This window comes from Mchenga conophoros, linkage group LG11 (assembly GCF_057382185.1).
Source record: "Mchenga conophoros isolate Kocher_MC1m ecotype Shallow Benthic linkage group LG11, M_conophoros_male_GT1.1, whole genome shotgun sequence".
Classification (NCBI taxonomy): domain Eukaryota; kingdom Metazoa; phylum Chordata; class Actinopteri; order Cichliformes; family Cichlidae; genus Mchenga; species Mchenga conophoros.
The window spans coordinates 25,768,232-25,793,670 of record NC_140536.1 but is presented as its reverse complement, the minus strand read 5'-3'; the positions used below and the strand labels follow the sequence as shown (position 1 = coordinate 25,793,670).

Here is a 25,439-nt window from a genome sequence, read left to right as displayed (position 1 = left end):
TGTTATTATCATAAACAATATCTGCTCTGACATATTTACAGTATTGCACTATATATTATATAACTGCGACAGATTATTGTTTCTCACGTAAAATCTTCATGTAACTAGTAACCTGATCAAATCTAGTGGAGTAGAAATAAAACACTGCTATGGAAGCTTGCTTCTGTCACTGAAGTGTATTTATTTATTGATTTGTAACAATCTGTGAGTCAAACTTTTAGGATAATAACCAGATCTGACACCAGTGGCTTGCTCAGCATCAGTATGTTAATAAATATGGGTTATCATAACAGTAATCATAAGGCAAACTGGTGTTTTATAAGGAGTCAAACTAAAAGCGCCTCCTATATTTGGAAAAAAAAGGCCCTTTTAGTGTTCAGTAGGTTAGTGAGCACACAGACTGGTTGTATAATAAAATCCCATATCATCTGCCTGTGAGATGTTATATAAGTTGCAGTATGGCTATGCAGTGCTACTGGGAGCGGACAACTGCACTTTTAAATAAAATGAAAAAGGTGGAATTGTTTTCGTATAATTTACAGCTCGAGATCGTCTGGGCTGCAAAGTTATATCACTGCTGGACGTGCTGGATTCCTATGGTGAAACAAGGGCTCCGCAGCTCATATTTAAAACCTCCTGTGAATACATTTATTGCACTGAGATGTATGAAGGGGCAGATAACAGCCACCGTGCTGACACAGAAATAATTCTTGCAGGGGCTACACAAGAGGGCACAAAAATGATTATGTTTGATTTAAGCACTATCTGCCTCTGATGCGTCAGAGTCGTAGTTTGCACATTTCACCACCAGGAGGTTCAGTGGCTCCAGGATGAGCTGTGCAAGAAGGCTTTGCTCAGACTGTAACTCACCCTTAAAGCTATTTCTGTTGCTTTACACGGGACTGACAAAAACAAAACACAGAACATAATATCATCTGACTGTTTGTAGATATCAGTAAATGCACTGCCCAAACTGTCCAACGCCTCTCAAAACTCATATTAACACACCATAAACAAGTACCTGTGAAAAGGTTTGAACACTGTGACTCACTCATTTTTCTTCCTTTATTTTTACTGTTTCCAAAAACAGTTACATGTGCATATTAGGTATGCAGGAATGAAAAGAAACAAAAATATGTTTCATATTTTGTTTACATCTTCAAAGTTTCAAAGTCACTACTGTTTGTCTTTATCAGTTTTTTCACATTTGGCTATGTCTGCTTCAGATCATCACCTGGAGGCTTTGCAGGTGTTGAAAGCATTCCCACTGGTGGCTTTTCAGGTGCCATTCAATTAATTCCAAAGCATCTCAGCTAGTTTTAGGTCACATGACTGTAGAGGTCATCTCATGGGCCACCCAATCACTGTTCATGGTCAAACAGACCTTGTAGAGCCTGCACGTGTGATCTGAATCACTCTATTTAAAAGATATTTAAATTATAGTTCCACTCCTTCAAAATTTAGTGAGAAAACTACTCATACAGATATTTTCTGTTTCCATTGTTCTTTATGTCCAGTCCTCTTGTTGCTTGTCCCAAGCAATTCTCTTAATTGCTCTCCTTCAGCAGTAGTTTCTGTGGAGCAATTTATCTCTAATTCACGCAAAGAGTTGATGCTGATGTGGTTTTCCTACTTCAGCACTGGGAACCATTGATGTGGGATCTAATCTGAGGTGGTGTTAATTGGTGACTTCTCAGGTTGGTAACTCTAATGAGCTTTGCTGCTCCAACAGACTCAACAGCTCTTGCTCTTCTTCCTCTTTGATGGGGAGATTCACATAAAAGACAGTTTCTTCACAGCGGTTGATGGTTTTTGCAACTGCGATCGAAACTTGCAGAGTTAAAAAATAGATTCTCTTTACTAAGCTGAGTCATAATACGGACTTCTACAGTACTCACATGACGACATTTGCTGCTCTATCTCAGCACAGCACACCTGATGATCTCGAATACACAAAGATGGCAAGAAAAAGATAACCTGAAAACACATCCAATAATGTCTGAAGCTAACTACAGTGCATTTTGTAGCACTATGTACTGTAGTGTATTCTGTGACATATGTCAACCTGAGTCATTTCAGTTTTAATCTGCACTGCAACAGCAAACATTGTAAAAACAGTAAAAAATATATATTGTTTCCTATAAATGATGAGAAGTTAACGAGGAGCTAGATAAATTTACATTAATATCTAAACTGCAAACACTGATCATAAGAGATTCTTTGCTCAGTTTTAACAGAGAGGCGTGAAATTACTCACCCCTCTTGTGACTTGGATAACTGAATCAATTGAAAAGAATAATAAAATGATTATTTAGTCTGAGGATGTGCTTCCTAAGTCACTGTTTTGCACAGATTTGGTAACTACTAAACATTATTAAATAGCTTAGTTACCCCCGACCTATTGTTGGCAATCAAACACTGAACTGTGTTGTGCAGATTTGTTGTTGAGATAGAGGGAAAAAATGCCTTTAAGACGTATTTACTCAGTATACAGTCAGTTATTTGACTCTGCCAAGCTTACAGCTGCAGATCTATTAAACTGCAAGCTGACTGTATTGAATTACATTACATTTTAATTATATAGTGCCAAATCACAACAACAATTAACTCAAAATGCTTTATATTTTTAAGGTAAAGATGGTACAATAATACAATAAAATACAGAGACAACCCCAACAATCACATAATTCCCTATGAGCAAGTGCTTTGGCGACAATGGGATGGAAAAACTCACTTTTAACAGGAAGAAACCTCCAGCAGAGGAGTGTGTAAACACATAGTGAGTGAAGAAAGTGACTGAAGGAGAAACACTCATGGTGCATCATGGAAATCCCCCAGCAGCCTAGACCTATTTCAGCGTAACTAATGGAGGATTCAGGGTCCAGCCCTAAATATATGCTTCATTAAAGAGGAAAGCTTTAAGCCTGATCTTAATAGTAGCAATAGTGTGGGGCCTGAAAGCTGAAGCTGAGTTCTACTTTTAAACACCCTAAGAATCACAAATAAGCCTGGAATCTGAGAGCAAAGTATTTAAAGAACCACCTCTTGCAGGTATTAATCATCAGCAGCAGTACAGCTTTTATACACCTTAATACACATCCAGACAAATTAGGTAAAACACTGGACTGCTCCTGTTAGGGGTCGCCACTTCAGTTCACCTCCCTCCATCTTACCCTAACCCTAGCATCCCCTTCTGTCACCCTCTACATTTGTATAGAAATATAGAAAATTAAAAGCATTTCTAAATCCTGACAAATGATTTTAAATACAGCTTAGTCCAAAAAACTAAATGTGTGAATGTTTAGCGTTTCTGTAGAGTCACTCTAATCTGTAATCCACATGTTTTTGAGACTGCACTTAAGTTTTCTATATATTTGTGTGTTTTTTTTAATGGTTCATTAATGTGAATGTGCACTCGTTTTAAAAAAAAATTTCAAAAAAGATACATGCCAAGATTTATACCGTTAACAAAAAGTAAGCAGAAAAATAAAATGATGTGGGAACAAACGTTTTAGTTTCATCCATCCACCTGTGGCTGTAGATCTTGAGATGGAGTACATCATCTACCAATCAGAGGGCTGTTGGTTTGACAGCTCTCCCACTCTGCAGGTTAGTTGATGTTAAAAGTGCTTTGGTGTAGAAAAAGCCTGTGTGTGAATGAGGCTTGCAGTAAGATAATGCTTTGAGTGCTCAAATAGAGCAGAAAAGCATTACATAAGTACCGGCTCATTTACCATCTTCTTAACCGCTCATCCAATTTTAAGGTTGCAGGACAGCTGGAGAAAAATCCACAAAATCATAGCAGCTTAAATCACCAGTGGGAAAATATTTTTTTTAATTTCACTTAATTTTATATATTTTCAATGCCCTGTGTAGCATAACATAATAACTATTTCTAGGCCTCCAAGGCATGCATATTGGAGCTTGGGGGGGTAAAGTGCTTCACGGATACTGATAACTTGTAATACAATGACACAGGGTCTGTACCCTGATGTAGCAGGCAATGTGAAAATGCTCATCTTTTAGCCCAGCATGCAACCAAAGGTGCTGAATCCGCTGTGAGCCCTAAACCGCCGTCTGTGAGCCCCGCTGCTGCTACCCGGAAATATTACAAGGGCCGGAAAGGACCAATGTTAAGGGAGCACACGTCACTCACTTTTACCCAAAAATATTATCACCGAGCATCCTAATTTTTCTCGGCCGCCGAAACATCAAGCAAAAGCTCACTGACAGCGCAACATGTCGTAATCAAATGGCGAGGAGGCGGCTGCGGTACCCGTCGGCGTCGATTTCTTGGGGGGAACTGTGCAAGCGTTCACCCAGCTCAGCATCAGTGAAAATGGCTCTGGCTAACGACTGGAAAACAGCACGCAGAAATGGAAGCGGACGATAGCTAGCTAGGCGGTTAGAAGAAGGCGTGACAGGCCTCATCCGTCTGCAACTGTGCCCTGCAACTGGATGCGTAGGTAAACATTTGCCGATTATAGGTTACGCAGATGTATATGCTAACGCTAGCATCACAGTGTTAACGGCAGTCGGCGTGCCTGTATTTTTGTGGTTTAAAATGACGGCTAACATTAGCGGTCGGTCGGTTATGTGGTTTTGTAGACTGCGTGTGTGTGGCAGCAAACAGCTAAACACGCCGAGCCAGTGTAAAATACGATGCTAAGGAGAACCGTGAAGTTTTGCATGCAAGCGCTTCCAATGTTTTCTCTCTCTGTGTGTGTGTGTGTGTGTGTTTTTTTTTTTCTTCTTCCCCGCACTTTCCTCCAAATGTTAGCCAATACTATTTCAGGATGCCACCTCAAGTGCATCCGTTATAACTGGCGCCTGTAACGGACTGCTAATGTTTACACTGTACAGCGTCACTGTGTTAATTTGAGCATTTTCTGCCCTTCTTTACAGGATTGCCGAGGTGCATTATAAAATGAGAGGCAGTCAAATGTGCGATAGATTATCTTCCTCATCTGCCCGGGGAGCTCACTCCCCTCTAGCTTCATCGCATCAATTAGAGGAAACGGTAAGATTTTTTTAAGAGGTGAGCAAAGTGAGTGAATCTGCCGTAGACAGTTCATGTTAAGCCATCCAAGTATTCGAATAAATTGGAACAACTTCATACTATTTTTTTTATTGCAACGTCCATTTATGCCTACTTGTTTTAATAAGCCATGCAGATTGTGCCCATGCTTGTTGGTAGTGGAGGTTAGATTGGTTTAAGTTTATTGCTGCCCGAGGCACAAGAAAATCACATAAAGCGTAAAGAAGTAAAAATAAAAGTGCTAATAAGAAATATATGTATGTATCTGCAGATCAGCCACCCTGTTGATCTGTATTAAGGTACTATACACCTACTGTTGCTGTGTAATTACATCCATCATACCTGCTCAGGTAATTGATCATTACTATTAATCTTTTTAAAAACATTCCTTATGTATATTATAACCTGCTCATGGACCTTTAAGATTAAAACTAACATTTGAATTGTGTGATAATTGACACAATAACATTAAAATATCTAAGTCAGCATTGTTGGTTTTGTACATTTTGGGGCTAAAACGTGCATGACTTATTGCCAAATTTGAATGAAAATTTTATTTTTTTGCAAGGCAGTTTTATTTGCATTTAAATGATGGAATAGTTTAATGTTGGAAAGTGAAGTCTTGATAATTGGCTAACAGGCTCCCATGTGTCTAATGATTCAAGTTATACAGAAACTTATCTTTAAAAGGATTCTTAAGAGTGAATAACCTCATTAAATTAATTTGTATCTAATTTGCATCTTTGAAGTTTCTCTTATCACAAGGATTGAGTTCTACTGAAAACCCTGAAACCTTCTGAAATGCAGCCATGAGAACAAGAGCGATTTAATGAGTCGTACTAGTCCTGTGAAAAACTAAGTACACCCTTACTGTATCCATAGGAATTAAGAGGGTAAGAAGCTGTAAAAGCAGACATTTTGGCAGTTTTCTGGTCTGTCATTCAGGTGTGTGTTTACACATTGCCTGGTGGAAAACAAACACAGAGTATCAGCACAGACACCTCATACCAGCTGTCACGCACAGTGGTGAAGGGTTGAAGATTTGGGTTTGTTTTTCATGTACAAAACTTGGAGACCTTGCAGCCATTCAGTTGATGAACTCCTCCTCTGTATACCAAAGTATTCTAGAGTCACACGTGAGGCCACCTGTCCTTGGCTGAAATTGGGTCTTGCAGCACGATGATGATCCCAAGCACACCAGCTTAAAAAGGAAGGAATCAAGGCGTTGCAATTAGGGCTGCCACAAACGATTATTTTGATAGTCGACTAGTCACCGATTATTTTTGCGATTAGTCGACTATTAAACATTTATTTTGTGACCCAGAAAGAATAATAAGAGTAATATTAAAACTAACTAGCTGCCGCCATTGATGGAAACTGAGCAAGGCCACGCTATGAATTCTGGGATAGGTTGGGCTACGAAGTATACACCGACCCATCCTTCAAATCTGGGGAAATGAAGGGCGCATTTGTCAGCCGCATTTGTTGGAGTCTTCGAATTTGTACAGTCTTCGTCGTGTCGCTGTAACGTAATTGGCCTACAAATGCGGGCACAGGAGGATGCAGTTCCTAAATTTGGACACAGCTACGTTACCGGACACTGCGTCTTCTTCTTCGGGGTTTTATGGCAGCTGGCATCCTAGTACATGCAGTGCTGCCATCTTCTGTTTCAGTCTGTTATTACACTCTTAAATCCTACTACTTATTCCTGCGTCTTTTGGAATCTTACAAAGCTTCAAACGACGCGTCAGTGATTTTGATAGCCGACATAATCGTGACTAGTCGACTAATCGTGGCAGCCCTAGTTGCAATTGCCCAAAGTCCAGAGCTCAACATGATTGAAATGCTGTGGCACAACTTCAAGAGAGCTGTGCTTAAATGAATGCCCACAAACCTTAAATAAACCGAAGCCATATTGTAATAAAGATTGTGCTGAAATTTCTCCACAATAATGTGAGAGACTGATGAGCGCATACTGATGATTACTTAAAGTTATTACTGTTAAAGGTGGCACCACAAGCTACTGAATCACGTTGTGTACTCAGTTTTACATTTGACTGTACGTTTACAATAAACGCCGTCTCGTGTTTTCTTGCACTATGTAAAAGAGATTGCAATGCGAAAACTGTTACTGAAGTTGTAAATTCTTACAGAACACATGGTAAAATATAGCAAGAAGTGGCTAGTGTCTAAGTAGTGTAGGTTAAAAGTAATGCAAAATGTCTTTCTTGTTTCACCACTGGTGGAGAGAAGTCACTTTACTCAAGTAGTCAGTAAAAATAACATATAATCCGTGTCATGTAAGGCTTTAAGAAGTCAAAACAACCAGTTTTTACACACAGACACACCTGCTCTTAACCAGAACCAAGAAATCTGCTGTGTGATGTGGTTTTTCGTGGAACACTGCCACATGTCTCTCTCTCTCTCTACATCTTCCTGAGTAACTGTTGTTATTAGAGAGACGCAAATGCTGCATTCATAATGTAAAACACACGAGATTCTTCACAAACTGCTGCAGCATGTTAGGGTTAAAGGGTTAGATAAAAATCTGCCTAGTTTCATACCGTGCACCTGTAAGCATAGACACTAAAAATGCTTAAAAAATAACTTTGTCTTCTGTAGCAATTATGAGTCTAATAATAAAGGAATTGGCCTTTATGCAGCAATTCTAGTTGTGCTGCAGTCCACAAGAACTACATACCGGTAAGTCATTACAAATTGTAAAATGTTTAATGTATTTAATAGTTTGCTCAGTAGCTGTGAAATGCTAAGCTTGATTTGTTAATTGATTCTTTTCCTAATACCAGTAGAAACCTTCACTTTTCCAGCCTAACAGCAGTAGTTGTATATTGGTCACATCTCAACTAAATGTTTCCATTTATAAGAAGTATTCACTTTAGGTATAAATGCCATATTTATTAAAAGTAAAGGCTACTTAAAGTCAGGTTGGTGGGTTGTGTCATCCTCACTATAGTCTGTGTATTGCTGCAGTTTAATTTGAGGCTGAGATTTAAGCATGTACAAATTCACCTCAATAAATTAAAGGACTGTTATAGAAGGGGCATAAGTGAATTTTAAATACATTTATAGACTGTGTAGTAATGCTATGACTTTCACTCCTGTTTGATTTTGTGTTTTCAGCTGTAGGAACTTCTTGGCTGAACACCGATGAGGAATCTTGCTTAGGTGAAGGAGCGCAGTAAAGGAAACAAGAAGTCGTCATTTGAACTGCTTCTCAATAAAAACTATTCTAAGCAAGTTTTAAAATTAGGTGGATCTTATCTACCTGCCAAAAGACACGTTTTACCGTCTGATCATCAGATTGTCGTCTCGGCTACCCCTCTCAGTTTGGAAGTAGTGCGTGGGCAGTGGATGATCAACAGAGAGTAGCAGCACCAGACCTAAACAATCTGGAGAGACGAACTTTTAGTTTTAAGCTATCATTTAAGTATTTCTTGAAAAAGAAGTCGTAGGTTAGTTTCACCCTTAGGGTTAAGTTTGTCTTTCACCAGTCAGTGGTGGGATCATTTTCGCCGCCCCTAGTGCTGGAGGTTTGGCACCTGCATCCCCATGTGCCAGTGAGTGGGAAATGTTCCAATTTGGAAAATACAATCTGGACATTATAGAGATGTTAAGTGGGCACCAGGCCCACCAATTCAAAGGCCTTGGTTTAGATCGGCAACTACAGCATCAGCAGCAAGTGCAGCTTCACCAGCATCAACTCCAGCAGCAGCAGCAGCAGCAGGCTGAGTCCCCTGGAGCTCTTCTGTCTGGACTTGGCTTGGGCCCCCTGCAGGGGTCTAGAGGTAACGCCTTTTCTGATTCTGCCTCCATTTTTGCCAAGATGAGTGCCCCTCCTCCCCCACCTTTACAACAACAGCCTTCCTCATCTCAGAGCTCTCGTTCAAAGTCAAGCAAGATGAGCAGCAGCAGCTCAAGCCATTCTTCAGGCTATCCACAGTTCCTGCGCTCTTTCCACCCGTCTGAGGCAGCACTAGCACAGGAGCAGTTACACCCAGGTGTAGGCCGCTTTGAGCACTTTGCTGGGGGAAGTAGCAGTAGTGGGAGCGCTGGGGGATTAGGAGGATTAGTAACATCAGCACCTCCACCCCCCCCTCCTCTGCATCCCGGCCTCTCTGTCCCCCAGGCATCACCTGGCCCCTCCTCTTCTTCTCCTTCCCCTTCAACCTCTGTGGCAACCTCTAATAACCCTTCTAGCAGCAGTGCAGTCAGCTCATTGGGACACCAGTTGGTTGGGGCCCAGTCTGATGCACGGAGCCTTCATCAACAGTTTAGTTGCATGTTAGCTGCTAATCAGTATTTTCTTTCTGGGGTGCCTGCTAATGCTAGTTTAGAACAGTTTCTTGTTCAACAGGGAACTCATAACCATTTAGGCATTGGCTTAAGTCAGACAGGCGGGGAGCCTAGTACTAGCCTTGCTCCGCCTCCTGCTTTGCACTCTTCTCACACTCATGGCCACTCTACTCCCCAGCCACAGCAGACTCCACAGCAACCACCCCAGCAGCACCAGCTTCCACCGCACACCCTTTCTCATCCTCACTCTCATTCTCATCCTCATCACCCTCTCCACCCAGGCTCTCAGCCCTCATCGCTGGGCGGCTTTGACTTCCAGGGCATTCCTGTACTATCGTCAAATCAGATAGCTTCTCTGATGCAGCAGGAAGCAGGTTTGCCCCTACCTTTGCCGCTTCATTTATCTTTGTCTAAGGATGACGGTAAAGGGGAAAGCAGCGGAGGTGGAAGTAGTAATAGCAGCAGCAGTAGCAGTAGGAGGAAGAAAGCTATGGCCGGCTATTTGCCACAGAGAAAATCTGACAACAGTAGTAGCAGTAGCAACCATGGGCACAGTAGCCACAGTGGTAATCCCAGCACTAGTAGTAACGGGGGGCTAAATCATGGTCAGCCGCCAGCTTTAATTGGGAGCGGGGTGGGTATGTCAAACATGGGTGGAGAACCGTCATCCCTGCTTGCCTCATCATCTTCATCCTCATCAGTAGTTTCTTCTTCCTCCTCCTCTGCTCCGTCTTCCACTGCTGCCTCAGTACTGGTTACTAATGATTCTCACCTTTCTAAATCTGATAACCAGAGCTCAATGCAACCCAACACCACAGAGTCTGACACAGAGCCAGTTTATAGCTGTGGAGAGTGTGGCAAAAGCTTCCCTCAACTTTCAAGCCTTCGCAGGCATATGCGCATGCATGAGCCAACCGCAGCAGGTACTAGCAATACTGCCACTACTGGCCCAAACCCTGTTCACATAAAAACACAGTCTGATCCAAGCCTTCCCCATTCGACCCAAGAACCTCCCCAACCCTCTTCCAATTCTTGTTCTAGCCCAAACAAAATATTTCATTGCCCTGATTGTGGCAAAGGCTTTAAGAAAAAAGGGCATCTCCTGCAACATGGTGTTATACACTCGTCAGCCCGCCCATATGGCTGCTCCACCTGCTCTCGGGCTTTTAATCGTAGAGAGTCACTGACACGGCATGAGAAGATACATGAGGAAAAGCCATTCCGATGTCCCGCCTGTGGTCGTGCCTTCCGTGAGAGCACCTCTCTACTCAACCATGCTGCCTCAGGCACCTGCGGCAAGCCAGGTAGGGGACCCAAACAACGGGGCAGCAAGACAGGAACTGATGGTGAGGACAGAGTCGAGGGAGGGGGTGGAGGAGGTAATGGAGGAGGGGGAACTTATCAAAGCAATAGAGGGGTTATTTATGGGAAAACTGAGGAAGAGGATGGTGTAATCATTGTGAGGGAAGGAGAACCAAAATCAGGTTTAGGATGTGATGGTCTGTTTCATTCTGGAAGGGGAGGGAATTCAAATGACAGGGACAGAGCAGATGGTAAATACCCCACTGACTACTCTCGGAATCGTTACACAGGCTACCATGATGACCACCGTTCTCAAGGTAATCCATCTCCATGCTACTCTGGTGCCTCCCCATGTGGAAGTGGGATGGCGGGCCCAGCTCTGAGAAAGGCACCCCTGGCGCCAACACTGCATCCACATTCACAGACCCACAACCAGCACCACCATCCGCAGCAACAGCCCCACCTGCCCCTCTCTTCTCTACTGGATGACTCAGAAGATGATGTCACTAGCTCTGTGAATAATGCAATCTCTGCTATAACAGCAGCTAGTAACAGTGGAAATAGAGGGGATGACAGGGGAGACATCATAGGAGGTCTGCTAGGTGGTCTTGGTTTAGGACCTCTGGGCTCACCTTCATCCACATCTGGTATGGATAAGAATTTCAGAGGTGGTGGGAGTCAAGAGGCTATGACCAGCAACCCGCAGAATCCTACTGCCAAACCAAAACGTCCCCGCAAACCAAGAGCTAAGAAAGATCCTGCAGCTGGCGGACAGCCCCCCAAACGTAGGCAGTACACCCCCAGAATGGGCCCCAGTGGGCTCCCACGCACTCACCTCTGTAGTGTCTGTGGTAAGGGATTTGCACGCCGCGAGACCCTGCGCAGGCACGATCGCATCCACACAGGAGAGAAGCCCCATCACTGCACTGTTTGTGGGAAGTATTTCAGAGAAGCTTTCCACCTCAGCAAGCATCAAACAGTCCACTCCGGGGCAAAGAATTACAAATGCAGCATCTGTGGGAAAGAGTTTGGTTACTCCCAGAGCCTCAGGAGGCACAGTAAACTCCACCAGAAAGGGGAGATGGAAGAGGTGCCCACCACACCGGCTCCAGAGAACCTTAACAGCTTTAACCCAAATCCTCAATGTAGCGTGGCCCAAGACCGGAGCCAGAACCAAGCACCAAGCACCTCCTCCTATTATCCCTACTCCCAAGACGTCAAGCCTCAAGACACCAACCCCCAGCCGCAGCCTCCTCCCCCACCCCAACCACAGCCCCCGCCGCCACCTCGACTCTACACCTGCGCTATATGCTGGAAGTCGTTCCGTCACCACTTTCACTTGACTGCCCATCACCAGACGGTCCATGAAGGTGGGGGTGAAAAGCTCTTCTGCTGTGAGGTGTGTGGGAAGGCGTTTGCTTACTCTAACAGCCTCACTCGACACAAGCAGTCTCAGCATGGCATGACCCGCCCTGAACAGTCTAACCCACAAGAAAGCAACAGTGGGTCTGGAGACAACCGAGGTGGGAGTGATGTTAATCAGTCAACCTCTGAGAGTGAGGCTGCCACGAATGCACTGCTTCAGATGGCACCTTCCAACGAAGGCCACGGAGGGCAAAGTCTAAGTGTTGTCACTCATAGCCACCAACAAGCACCCCCACAGCCACCAGTTGGTTATTCTCCCCTCTTTTATGATGCTGCAGCTACTCAGTCTTCTGCCTCTGCGGCACCAGCTTACTCTCAGCCACTTCCTCCCAACTCTACAGTCATGCCCCCGCAACACCCGCATTCTCCAGCCGGAGTTAAAGGAGAACACATATATCCAGCTGGATCCCGTAGCCGAACTCTTCACACCACGGCCCCGTTCCAGCCCCTCACGGAACTGCCCTCCACTGAACATCATCATCTGCATCACCATCATCATCACTCCCACCATCATCCCCATCATCAGTCAGGCACCCAGCCCCACCAAACCCTCGACTGCGACGTCCAGTCGTCACACGATGACATGAGACGACACAAGAAGAAGAAAAAAAAGTCCAACAGGAGAGATTGGAAGGGAAATAAATGGGAATCTCAAGATTTAGTCAGATTTGATGAAATCAAACGAAAGAGAAAGATCAGTTGTACAATAAGAGGGCAGTTGAATAAAAAACAAGGCTCTCTTCGTTTGACAATTAGGCGAGGAGGAGGATCAGGTGGTGGTGGGTATAAGCTTGTCAACACTGGTGGAATGAAAGTGCAGATCCTGTCATCTCTCAAAGTTCCTGTGAAACGTTTTGGCTGTCCAATATGCCCCAATTCTGTGTTTTCCCGTAAAGCGGGGCTGCTTGTCCACATGGCAGTTAAACACCCACAAAAAGCCTTGAGCACTCAGGAGCGACTTAGGTGCAGTGTGTGTGGGAAGCAGTCTTACAGGCCTTTGGCAGTCTTCATTCATCGGGCTTCCCACCGTGCCAGAGGGACTTTCTCCTGCCGACGCTGCTCAGCTCGCTTTTGGAACGCTACCCTTCTTCACAGGCACAAAGTGTCCTGCCGCCGCAGGGCTAAAGGACTGCAGAGGGGAGATGCTAAGAGGCTGAAGCTTTCAAAAAGACCGGGAGAAAGACAGACCCGTGAGGGTCATGAGGAGATGCCATTCCTACAGGGACCATACAGATACTGAGCTTCCTGGTTTCTGAAGAGAGTGGCATACAAGAGGGATGTTTCAGTTCTAAAATAGGAAGTGAGAGAAAAAAAAGGGACTTGAAAAGGCATCTGCTGCCTTAAGGAAAATTTGCCTCGTGTCTCTGTTGCATCTACTCTGCTGACTATTAGAATGAGTGTGTTAACAACTACTGTAGAGTGTCCTATAAAATATCTCCAGAAATTCTTCCAGATTATGTTGGAAGGTGTTTTCAAAGACGTGACTGTTTCCATAGGATCATTAATTAACCCCTTAAGTGCATTGACACTATGCTTGGCTGACACTGTGCAGTTACTAGAGCAGTTTAGGTGAAATGACCTGCTAATGTATCTCTTACCCATAACTAGAAGCCCCGCTACACCTCTTGCTGTATGATAAACGTCTCTGCTGTGTATTTTGTCTTGTTGTTGTTCAATTAGAGGCTCTGAGGATTTTTTAAAAATGTAAAGTGCATTTATTAGGAGTAGGGACACGGGGACAAAGACCTTTGTTGATAGTTTGTCAGTGCATGTTTGTTCTCTGGTCAAGTTTTTTGCTGAGGTTGTGAAATCACTCCTACAGTATGTGATGGTTTATTCAGTATATCCCCAGAAGTTTGTAGTGTAAACCTGATTTGAAAGTTGCTCTATATTCCCTAGTGATTTAATCACACATAGATAAAATGTCAACGTTGCTGGTAATTAGCATTACAAGGACCCCTCTCCTGCCAAAATGACGAAAAACTTACAAGAAGCCTTGCTTATGATGTTCACTTTACTTCATTTATTTGAGATCTTCCTAGCTTTTATACCAAGAGATTGAAAACAGGTTAAACAAGTGGACTGTAACACATGTTTATCTCATGTTATTTGTATGCTCTTTTTAGCAGTGATTATTTCTACAGTACTTCACGGTGTGTTAAAACAAGGACCTATCATGATAGAAACAAATGTAATATTCCATGTATTTATGTGTGTAACCCAATCAGTCTTCATGCCAATCTTATACTTACCCCTTCTACCTTTTTACTTTTTGCTGAGCTGCAATCATATTCTTACTGTTAAGCCTTGTTTTTTTTTCTTTTAAAGAAAACTAAGTTCAAAATACATCTTGTCACTTTATTCACACATATGAAATGTTCATACCCCTGTCAAGCCTTGTTTTTTTTCTTCTTCTAAAGAAAAATAATAGTTTTAGTAGATTTCTATCACATTATTTACTGAGAAGTCAGTAGTTGATTATATTTCAGCAATGAATAAACCTTAAGTGTAATTATTTGTTTTCCTTTCATTTCTGATTCAGAGTTACTCACTGCAATATCCAGGAAATGGTAAAAACTGCTAGTTATCGAACATGAGCGAGTTGTTTCTGAAAGGGCATGTAAAGTGCATTTATGACTTGATGTGAAAGTCAAGGATGACGTTCACATGAATCTTTGGATTAAGTGGTTATCAGCATGTAGGTACACTAATAAAGCTCATTGAAGTGCTTAGACTTACTAATGTTATCAGCCAAGTTCCTCCAGGATGAAGAATGTTTTTTACTGATCAAAGCTTGCACATATGACTGTTGTGGGGAGAAAAAAACAAAAAGAAAACTCACTTCTGGCTCCACAAGATGGCAGTAAGCAACTCATTTATGGTGTGCTCTTGGCCTGGTGGGGATGAGTGTGGCAGTCACATGGATTTTACAGCGATAGGGGGTGGACTGGAGACGCTGGTGCTGTGTGGCTGTCTGCTCCAGATTAATGAAACAAAAAAGATTGTTGTAGCGACCAGATTCAGTAACCCATAGTTAATTTAAAAGCACCTTTTCCCCTCTGGAAATTAATGTGGTTTATAAGCAGATTTCTGTGCATTCTGTGCATTTAATTTTGCATAAATTGTCCGCAGATAGATAGATAGATATATATATATATATATATATATATATATATATATATATATATATATATATATATATATATATATATATATATTTTTTTTTTAATTTAAGAACTCTTTAAGTGTTGTGAGGTTTAATTCATGCTGATGATCTGGCTTGCTTGCAGACACAAAAAATGATGATTCATCCACTCTGATATTTTTTATGTGGGGGTGACACGTGGTTATAATCTTGGGAGAACACAGCTGGACAAGACTGGAGTCTGATAGGTTAATTCGGAAAAATAATCATTAAAAAAAAGGGACTCTCGGGACAGGGCTGAACACAGGGCTGCCTCCTCCTCCTCCAGTGCTCCTGCCTCCAGTTGCATTCACTTATTTATTTTCAGGGCATATTGTTCAAATGCAATTACTCAATGCGTCTTTTGTATGCTGGTCTGTCTGTAATCTATTTACGTCAACTTCTGCATGTCTAACTCTGGAGGAAAAAAATCAAAGGGGATGAATTCCTGCTGCACGCATTGTTTTGCATGTGCTTTTCAACTTGTACAGTAGACAAGACAACCCTCGCGCTTTTTTTGTATTTCGAGCTGCTCGGTCTCACGCGGCAGTAGCATGCACCGGGAGGGAATCCGAGCGGGCGGGCTTGTCCGACCTATTTCTGCCCAATCGGCTCCGGCGCAAGGGCGGAGCAGCAGCTCTCCGCGGGCCTATCAGTGCCCGAGCTGTGAGCAGACGGGCCTCGTCTCCGCGTGCCTCATACACGTGAGCCTGAGCTGCTATTGTACGCCGGCAGGCAACGTGCAGAAGCGTTCCTCTCGCCTGAAAAAACGGCGCACTCACGTTTTCCGTGGATTACAAGGAAGCTGGAAAAGTCATGCAGCAGTGCCTGAATATTAGAGAAAGCCAAATTATGCTCCAACGGAGAGCGCGAGCCTAAGCGCCATTAACCCCCAGCTTACAGCACAGTTAGCTGTTTCTCATGGTTTCTTTCCCATCACCATGGTGACGCTGAGACTAATTTACATATTTCCTGCTTCTTGTTTGATTTTTATTTTTTTTACAAAAATAATTGTGGTTGTACCTGTCGGGAAAAACAACACAACCTGCTGCTCCCCTCGAGGTGTGGCACGAGGGGTAGGTGTGTCCTCATAAATAATTTAGGCGAAAATTGAGAGATCGGTTAAAGCCGGGCCCCGCCCCTCTCTCGAGGTGTGACGTCACGTGAACTGCCCGTGTCCATTCCAGCTGAGAGAAAGAGAAACGGGAGGAGGAGGAGTACGTCGCGCGGCCCAAACACAGATCCGAGCCCGTGCGCCCGTGACTGGATCCACCGGATGGAAAAAAAAGTACAGACAGAAAGAGGAAACGACCCCCTCCAGCCTCTCCAACCACCCCCTCCCCACCGAGGGACAGCAGAGCGCGACAGCAGAGAAGCAGCAATACAACTTGTCATCTGACCACGTACAGCTCGCGTCGCTGGCTGTTTTTTTTTAATGCTCCTCTTTCTCCACGACAGTTTTGTTTTGACGGAGGAAGTCTCTCTCTGCGATCTTCTTTCATTATTATAAGTATTTCTTTTTAAATTACCGCACCACTAACTCGGGATATCGCTCTTCAAGTTTTTACTGTAATATTTTTTCTTGTGCGTGCAAAGTGTGTGTGCGGAATTTTCACGCCTTTGCAGTTTTATTATGGACAGTATTCCTAATCAGATGGTCTGACTGTCCCTCCCACACTGTTCTCCGAGAATAACAGCTTCATCTACAACATCCAAAGGCAATGGAGTACTTCGAGGAAAATATTTTTGCAGGGAAATAAAGAACTCTTTATATCTACAAGTGAAAGGTAAGAGTTTGCGTGTGTAATTTAAACTTTCTGACATAATGCCATGCCAATGTCATGACTGTAATTACAATATAACAGATGCTCTATTCTGCATAGATAAGTCTCAAAACTACCTTTTTGTATTTGCCCACCACCCCACCCCTCCTGTGCTCACAGCCACAGTCATCCAGCCTGCTTGTCCCATTGGTAGGTACTCCTGTCAGCTCGCCTAGCCCTTTCAAGTGCCCCAGGTGTGTTTCTGCGACCCGTCTGGTCCAGGATGTCCAGGCAACTCTCCCAGCTTCCGACCCCAGACCTCCCAGCTGGGGCAAGCCCACAGTTTGGAAGCTGTACTCAACCTGGAGGCTCCCTGACAGGGGGGCACCTCAACTCTATGGCAGGTCTGAAATCCCTCCTGCAGCACCCCATGAAAGGAGACCAGCGTTTAAAGAACTCATGCGATTCGAAAGGTGAGACCCTTCTGTGAATTTAATTAATAAAAGGTCAAAGTGTTGCTTTATCAGCATAATCTGCCTTCTTCTCTACGCAGTGGAAAAGCATGGATAAATCTTTTCCATCCACTATTACTGTTGTATAAAAATATGTACCACTATTAGTAATTTTTCATATGTAAAGGCCACAAAGGTTTCATGCCCCAGGACATGTGCTCAGGATGACTCCTCAGTGACCATGGCCAGATGAGCTGAATTATAATCCCTGATGCAACTTCAAATTAGGATCTAGATTACACTGGGTGATAACATGCTTTGGTTTAGCTGTAAATCTAAACCCATACAAGCATGCGTTCTGGGTGCGTTTTCTCTGCCAAATGTATCCCTGGCTATTGTGAGATTTGTTCTGGAGTTTGTGTATACGTTATGACAGCAAATCGGCTTTGGCTGTTGGTTAATGCTGCAATTCAGCTACCATCTGGGCCCATCTGTGTTTCTGTGTGTGATTGTATGAGAGATAGGCGGAGAAGGGGATTTTGTAGAAGTGCCATTTAGTTCTGTGCAAATATGAAGAGCTGATTTTTAGCATAAAGCAGCCGAAGCGTGAACTATCCCAAGGCCACCTTCTTGTCCACTGAAACCTGTTAAAGTGACACCAAAAGTAAGCATCGTCATTTTTATATTCCACTAATAAGTCTGCTTTTTATTCCCATCTGGCAGACAAAGACAGACTGGACCTCGATGAGGACTCCTTGGGAGTGTGCCCAATGAGGAATGGAAGTGGAATAGTCAACAGTAATAGCAGTAATGGCTGTGGAGGAGGTGGAAATGGAGGAGGAAACTTCAACCAGTTCCTGGGGCCTCTTTTGTGGGATCGCACTGTGCCTGCGGATGGGGGCCTCTTCCAGCTTCAGTATATGGACTTGGAGGAGTTTCTAACTGAAAATGGAATGGGCAGCATGCACAACAACAATAACAACAACAGCTCCTGTTCAGCCCAGATTCCCTCACAGAGCCCGCAGTCAGCTGTGCCCAACCAGAGCTCCCAGTGCCTACCACCCTCATCCCCACCTGGATCTTCATCCTCACCACCTTCTACCTCTTCTTCTCCATCTCTCATCGGTCTGGAGGTGGCTCAGCCACAGAATCTTCCAGGAGGAACTGACTGCCTGCATGGTGAGTTGACTAATATCGACTAGTTTGTTATGGCCAGTGCAGAGACTGGTTATTATCTAGGGATTGTCAAGATCACCTCACAGCAACAGTCGTGGAAAATGGTTTCCAAGCTTTTCAGAGTTGACAAAGTTTCACCTGCTGCTGGTCGACTAGCAGACCTTTCGGTTTAATAACAATAGTTGTGATGTAAACAGGGTTATGTGGAGTGTGGGCTAATGATTCAGGACTTCAACTGTTCTTGCTTCACAGTGACTATCATGGCAATCAAACATTTCGCTGTCCTGTGGGGTCAAGCTGAGGCCGTGAGATCACATGGTTATGTAAACAAAGTAAGCTTTAAAAAGAAAACAGAGTTTAAAATTTGCACCTTAACCATGAAACCATGACCATTTGGTTGCATGGCTGCAAGGTAAAAACTGATTGGGAGAAAAACAAAAAGCTGAAGAGCAGTGAAGAACTTGAAAAAAAAATAGGTAAAGCAAAATAAGGAGTCCTGAGCTATTTGATGAATCAACTTCATAGCTATGACAAGAGAGTTTGGTGTAGTTTGGCATGTGATCTGTGCACTGCAGTGTACAACACAATCAGCATTCACTCCCGGCCAATAATGATTGTGAAGCAGGGTCAAAACAGTACACAGAGAGAGAGAGAGAGACAGCAGTGTGTGTGGAGTGTTTGCGGTTGCGTGTCTTTAAATCTCTCCCCACTTCACACGCCACAGCCATGTGCACGCGTCATTACACGTGCAGAGGCTGGGAGTACTGGAGTGAGAGAACTAGAGGCAGGGCCAGCAGACGTGTAGGAGGAGTCCACAGAGGAGAAGGAGGGGGGGGGGGACGACAACAGGAAGAGTTTCCCTGTGCCTGCTGGACTTCACACCGAACATATGATCACCAATGAATGACAATAAGTGCACTGATATCAAGAGGGGAGCTTTATACTTTATGGGATCTTGACTGAAGACCTTTAATTCACTCCTTCAGTTACAAAGCACTCGTTCATAAACTCCGATAAGACATTTATACTGCATGATAAAGGCTTGTGCATTTTGATCAATGTCCCTTTGTTTAAAGTCTTATAATTACGTCTAGATGCTATTTGCCTCCTTTTAATGCTAAACTGCAACATCACAAATGTACTCACAAAATATCAGACGGCCTAACGATGAACAATTATTAGGTAACCAAGGAGAATGACCCCTGTTTACCTTCGCAACGGTTTTGGGCTTTCTTGGAATGCTGTTGTACAAGTTCTGGAAAGTGTGAGGGCACATGTCGGGCCATGTAATCAAAAATGAAATCCTGCTGTTATTTAACGGTGGAAACATGTGAACGAAAAATGCACCAAATCTCCTTGGCAAATCTGCGTTCCAGAGCTGCCCGAAAGTCAGAGGTGAGAGGTAGCAGTAAACTGCAGGGTCTTTAGGTTTTCACTCCAACAAAGCACCACAACAGGTGGTGGCACTACCTAGTTCCTGCTGTTGGGTTTAAGCAGCACGACACTCGGTTAACCATATCCACAAGAGCTTTCAGCAATACGTAGATCTGACTGCTGATTGTGCCCCGGTGCATCTACCACTTTAAATAGTTTTATTATAGTACGGAGGCATTGCCAAGGGAGTGTGAGTGAACAGTGTTCACCTGGTGTCAAAATATGGCCTCACATTACCTGTCTATTATATAGCCATTACTCATGCTGTAGGTTCTGTTATACTACAGATCCACAGGTAATATAGTTAGCAGCTGGCAGCACATACAGACCAACAACCTGCTGGCTTGTTTTTTTTATTAAACTACATTAAATATTCATTATATTCACCCTGGGTTTGATATTTGTCCATATTTGGGAGGCTGCAGTGCTGTGTTAAGTAGATACCTTGTTAGGTATCCAGCTAACACATAGAGGAGCTTTGAGTCAAGTTGACATCTCTGTTAAATTGCCTCACTTGCATGTGGACAGGCTTATACATTCACAACAAGGATGACTGAGCTGTCTGGATTCACATAGAAGTTTAATGGAGGCTTGTGCTCTTTGAAAGAAAAGCCAGTCGAGTAAGGTGCATTGGCCCTACAGGGGGGTGGGCTGGCACATCACCCTATACCGGCCCCACTTAAAGAAACTGGATTGGAGAGGAGGGAGAACACATTATATAACATTTCCGCTTATAGATTTTTCTATCTGCATTTGTTCTGGTTGTGAGCTTTGGTCCACAAGTACATTTTCAGCAGTTCATGTGATAAAACTTGTCAAGGTTATGCTTTGGGCCAAGAGGTTTTGTGTAGTGGTGATTGTGTGTTATATATTCTTAAAGCCTGTGGACCAGAGGATTCACATCAAGACTGTGGTTATGTTTTTATTTTATCAGTAGCACACTCAGTGGGACATATAAAGAACTAATTTGATGTTAGTTTCCCATTATCGACAGATGCATAATAAATTATACAGATGGGTAAGAAATGAAGAGGAAATCTGCACCCATTTCTGACATGGCACAGCTTTTCTGAGAGGTTACCTTTATCTCATGATGAAGTCTTTCCACCCTGATAAAAAGATAGATAGTACCTCCATCCATAGAGGTTAAAAGATCAGTAATCAGATCTCAACAAAGTGAACACTTGTTTAAAAATAATGAAATGCTTTCCTCCATTACTGACAAAACAAATAAGGGTAAATATTGAAGAAAAAAAAGTTTCCACTCCCCCATTAGTGTATTAGAGATGTGGGTAATCTGTGCCAAGGTGCATTGAAGCTATGTTTTTGGCACAAGATGGCTAAAATCTTACTGAGACAGCTAGCATTGGCTTTCAATTAATTAATTTAGGTATTGCTTTAAACAGCTTGTTGCTTAGTTACATCCACAAATCTGTGCACTAAATATTTGTAGATTACATGATTGAATTATATTGCATTTGCTATTGTAGTATACTTTAAACATTACCTTGACTATGAAATCTTTTATCTGCCAGTGAAAGCTCACTGAATACCAGCCAACTCTTGGTTAAGGCCAAAGCAATGTTTGTTTTTATTAACAATGTAGCTCTCTGCTGCCATCTGGTGGTTATCATGGAGTGCTGCATATTGTTTTTTTTATTTTTGTGGCTGATCTGTCAAAAAGTGTCAAAACGTCTTCCACTAAAACTGTCAAAGTGTTTAGTGTACTTAGGTTTATCTTCTTTTTAATTCTAGGGAGTCAAAGGAGAATGAATGACTCCTGTGAGTCACCCTCTTCTTCCTCTTCATCCTCCTGTCCGCCTCTGCTCACACCCACTGGGAATGGGCCAGATGTGATTGGAATGTTTGACATGGATTCTTCAGACATGGCTATGTCCAACACGTCGGAAGAGCAGAACTTTGATCCGCGAAGGCACTCCTTCAGCGAGGATGAGCTCAAGCCCCAGCCAATGATCAAGAAGGCACGCAAGATCCTGGTACCCGATAACATGAAGGTGAGGCTGCTGAGGTATTCACAGCATTGATGCAAGTGGCTTACATGCAGTTTATGCCCTGAGACTGAAGTAGTTTGAAAGCAGATAAATAGTAATTAAATCGGTTATTTTAAAAATTTGTATCGAATGATTTTAATGTCATAAAATAGTGAAAATGCCATCTAGATTTACCAGAGATAAAGCCTTGAGAGGCTCAAATGGTTAATACACTGTCCACATTGTTTGAGATTCATTTATCCGATGACTAATGGGGCAATTATCCAGCTATGATCATGGAAAATGATCAGTTGAGGAAAATACTGGCGAGAGCTAAGCTGTTTACCTGATATATTTATTTTTATCAGAAATGAGCACACGCCTGGGTCTGCATTTATATTTTACATTGTTAGCGCTTCAGTTTAATGAAAACAGTGTAAAAGGCAGAACAGTTTCACAATGAGGGCATCCGATAATGGACAAGCAACAAACACAGGAGCTGCAAAATAAAAACAGAGATTACATAAACAAAAAGCCCAGTATAAGTTATAAGATTGATGACTTGTAACTGAGTATAAAGAATCATAAACTGTGCAAATCCTCACTCTGTAGTTTATGGAAGTCCATAAAATATTCTACAGCCAGAAAAAAGACAGCAATTCAGTTTTTAGCAGCTGTGTGTGGCACATGCAGGTTGTTTGCTTACTTTATTTGCTGTCAGACAGTAACCAGTAACCAAATTCTGAGGATGTGGTATGCAAATAAACAACAACGACAAAGAAGTGTCTTTTCATTGCCAAACACCCACATAGCTGTAGAAGTTAAGCTAGAAAAAACACTACACACTTCTTAAGAAACAAATCAGAACACTCACTGATTCTTTTCTTTATACATTTTATACCTAATAATCGTGAAATTCCCCAATAAAAATAAGTGGATTGCATTGGTGGATGCTGAATAATCCATATGTGCTGTTTTTTTTCTTCGGTCCTTTTGTAGGATGAGAAGTACTGGAGCAGGAGGCACAAAAACAATGAAGCGGCAAAGCGCTCCCGGGACGCCCGCCGTCTCAAGGAGAACCAGATATCAGTGCGCGCCGCCTACCTGGAGCGAGAGAACGCCGCCCTCCGACAGGAAGTGGCCGAGATGAGGAAGGAACTTGGCCGGTGTCGTAACATACTTAGTAAATACGAAAACCGTCTCGCTGACCAGTGATGGCAGCGCGGAGAAGAATTAGGACGAGGAGAAATATAAGCTGGATTCAATCTAAGACTCTGAATTTCTGGGGTAACCTGATGGACATAAAGGGGGTCAAGCTGATTATGATTATAATGATGATGATGATGATGTTGATGATGAATGTATAAGACGAGGAGAAGGTTTGTGCATTGAAGCTCAGGTGTCTTGTTTCGTTGAGGTGTCGGCTCTTAAAAGTGGCGGACAGAGAGAATAATTTAACAGATGAAAGATGTGACTTTTAAGAGTTTTGTTATTGGAGAATTGTATATTTTTATAATACTTCAGAAAAATTAGAGGGAGAGCAAATTACAGAATAATTTTGTATATTTTCTACATGATGGGGACACAGAGATGGGGGAAAGCTGCGGTAAATATCTTTTTATCATAGTTGAGTCAGGAGATGCTTAACAGGTTGTCAGCCATCGATGATTTTGTTTTTGTTTTTTTGTGTTTATAATTATAGCCAGGATGCAGCAGCAGGGTTGAGAAGGCATGTAACAATTGTAATATAGAGAGCAAAATTATCTTAAAGACGTGTAGTTCGACATTTTGTGGATTTTATTCAAGCACTTAATTTGTTTCCTTTTATGTTTCTGTCACTGGGGATGCTTGAGGGAGACAGAATGAGAGACACTATGTATACAGCCCAGCTCTATCCTCTTGGCCAGTCTCGTATATTATTTTCTATTAGAACAACGTCACCCCCCTTCCCCCTTCTAACAATATTAGCTCTTTTTACCTTGGTTTTAACTTTATGAGACTGGTACATCTTCCTCTAGCCCATATTTCTGTGTATTGCTCTTTTACTTTTTCACTATCCCAGTGGAAGTGCTTTCAATCTGCTCTGGTGTTTTTAGATATTTCCCGAGCCTGTGGAAGCCTGTTGTGATGCCCTGGGTAACTCTGCTCCTCTTCATCCTCTCTTTGAATTGCTCCCCTGTTTCTATATCCGATGTCTCTATTTCTGTCTGCTCCCACTTGCAGGCAGTCCTTTGACAGTTATGTGCAAACTCTTCCCAATGCATTTTGTCTTTGTGACTCTCTTGCACCTGAAAGGTGCACAGAGCAGTTCAATCTCAGTGTTGTAACATATTCTGCAGTAGTAATCAATCGTCCCTGTAAAAACACACGTTGTTACTTTACTGAACACACTTTAATTAGCATTATTACAGGGGTGTGGTGGGGGGAAGGGAGGGGAATTGTTGTGTATATTGGATAGGCCTCTACTATTTTGTGTATTTGATGTATTCCAGGAGATGGGTTGAGTACCCCCATTGAGTGGAATGTGTTAATTTCTCAGATTTCTGGGAGAAATAAAAGCCAAAATGTTGATCCTATGTCGATCCACGAAACTTGTTGCTATTTAGTGCTTTTTCAATCCTGTTATTGCTCCTTCCTTTTTACTGTATCTATGAACTTCTCTGTGTACCCAACAACACCTACACAGGGGTATGGTACACTATGTTATGTTCCCTGGGGGAGGGACGACTAGTAATAGTGTGATTTTAATCCTCCAATGACCATGATGAGTAGTTACCATTACAACTATTATTATTGTTATGATTATTATGATTATCCCTCTTATTGTTGTTGTTCTGTATTATTGAATGTTTTTTTTTCTTTCTTTGGATGATCTGTTGCACCTTGAAACATCTTTGATCTTCAGTGTTCCTCAGAAAGACTTTTCAAATGGAAAAACAAAACAAAACAACCCCAGTCTCGGCTATTTGCACCTGTCTTCGGACCCACATCTATCCACTTCTTCTACAGAGACTTCTGTTTTCTTTGACCGGGGATTTCACAAACGTGGCTCAGTAACTTGAACATGATGTTCACTCAGACCAACTTGACCTTTCATCATGACCGTTTTCTCACCTGTGCATGGACTGTGCACACTACTGATACGCTCCTTGTTGGTTTATCTGCCTTTATCACCTCATTCAGTGATTGTTTGCTCTCCTAACAGGATTTTAGTCTCCTGTATCTTCACCGATGTGGTTGATAACTCTTATAGTGACTCTTAACTGATCAACTGCCCTGCTGCATCAGTAGTGTCGATGATGCCCAGCCCACCAGTCAGTGCTGGTTGTTTGGATGTAGTATGAGATTTCCTCCCCCCCC

The 25,439-nt window shown here is 42.8% G+C and overlaps 2 protein-coding genes across 8 annotated transcripts; both read left to right on the top strand.

Moving 5' to 3' along the window:
• The first annotated feature begins 4,072 nt into the window (after positions 1-4,072).
• On the top strand, positions 4,073-14,591 carry LOC146564251 (uncharacterized). 6 transcript variants are annotated; one of them, XM_085291893.1, is made up of 4 exons: positions 4,073-4,466; positions 4,906-5,020; positions 5,310-5,388; positions 8,180-14,591. In XM_085291893.1, the coding sequence occupies exon 4, from the start codon at positions 8,628-8,630 to the stop codon at positions 13,317-13,319; it is 4,692 nt and encodes a 1,563-aa protein (XP_085148019.1). In that variant the 5' UTR covers positions 4,073-4,466; positions 4,906-5,020; positions 5,310-5,388; positions 8,180-8,627; the 3' UTR covers positions 13,320-14,591. The 6 variants fall into 6 exon arrangements, with proteins under 6 accessions (XP_085148019.1, XP_085148018.1, XP_085148022.1 ...); XM_085291892.1 differs by having other exon boundaries at positions 5,310-7,741; XM_085291896.1 differs by having other exon boundaries at positions 5,310-10,656; positions 10,945-14,591.
• An 821-nt stretch (positions 14,592-15,412) lies between these two features.
• On the top strand, positions 15,413-25,428 carry dbpb (D site albumin promoter binding protein b). Of its 2 annotated transcripts, none has more exons than XM_085291889.1 (5): positions 15,413-17,050; positions 17,241-17,499; positions 18,202-18,657; positions 21,844-22,103; positions 23,079-25,428. In XM_085291889.1, exons 2-5 carry the CDS (start codon positions 17,310-17,312, stop codon positions 23,292-23,294), a joined length of 1,122 nt encoding a protein of 373 aa, XP_085148015.1. In that variant the 5' UTR covers positions 15,413-17,050; positions 17,241-17,309; the 3' UTR covers positions 23,295-25,428. The 2 variants fall into 2 exon arrangements, with proteins under 2 accessions (XP_085148015.1, XP_085148014.1); XM_085291888.1 differs by having other exon boundaries at positions 15,414-17,050; positions 17,207-17,499.
• The last annotated feature ends 11 nt before the right edge of the window (positions 25,429-25,439 follow it).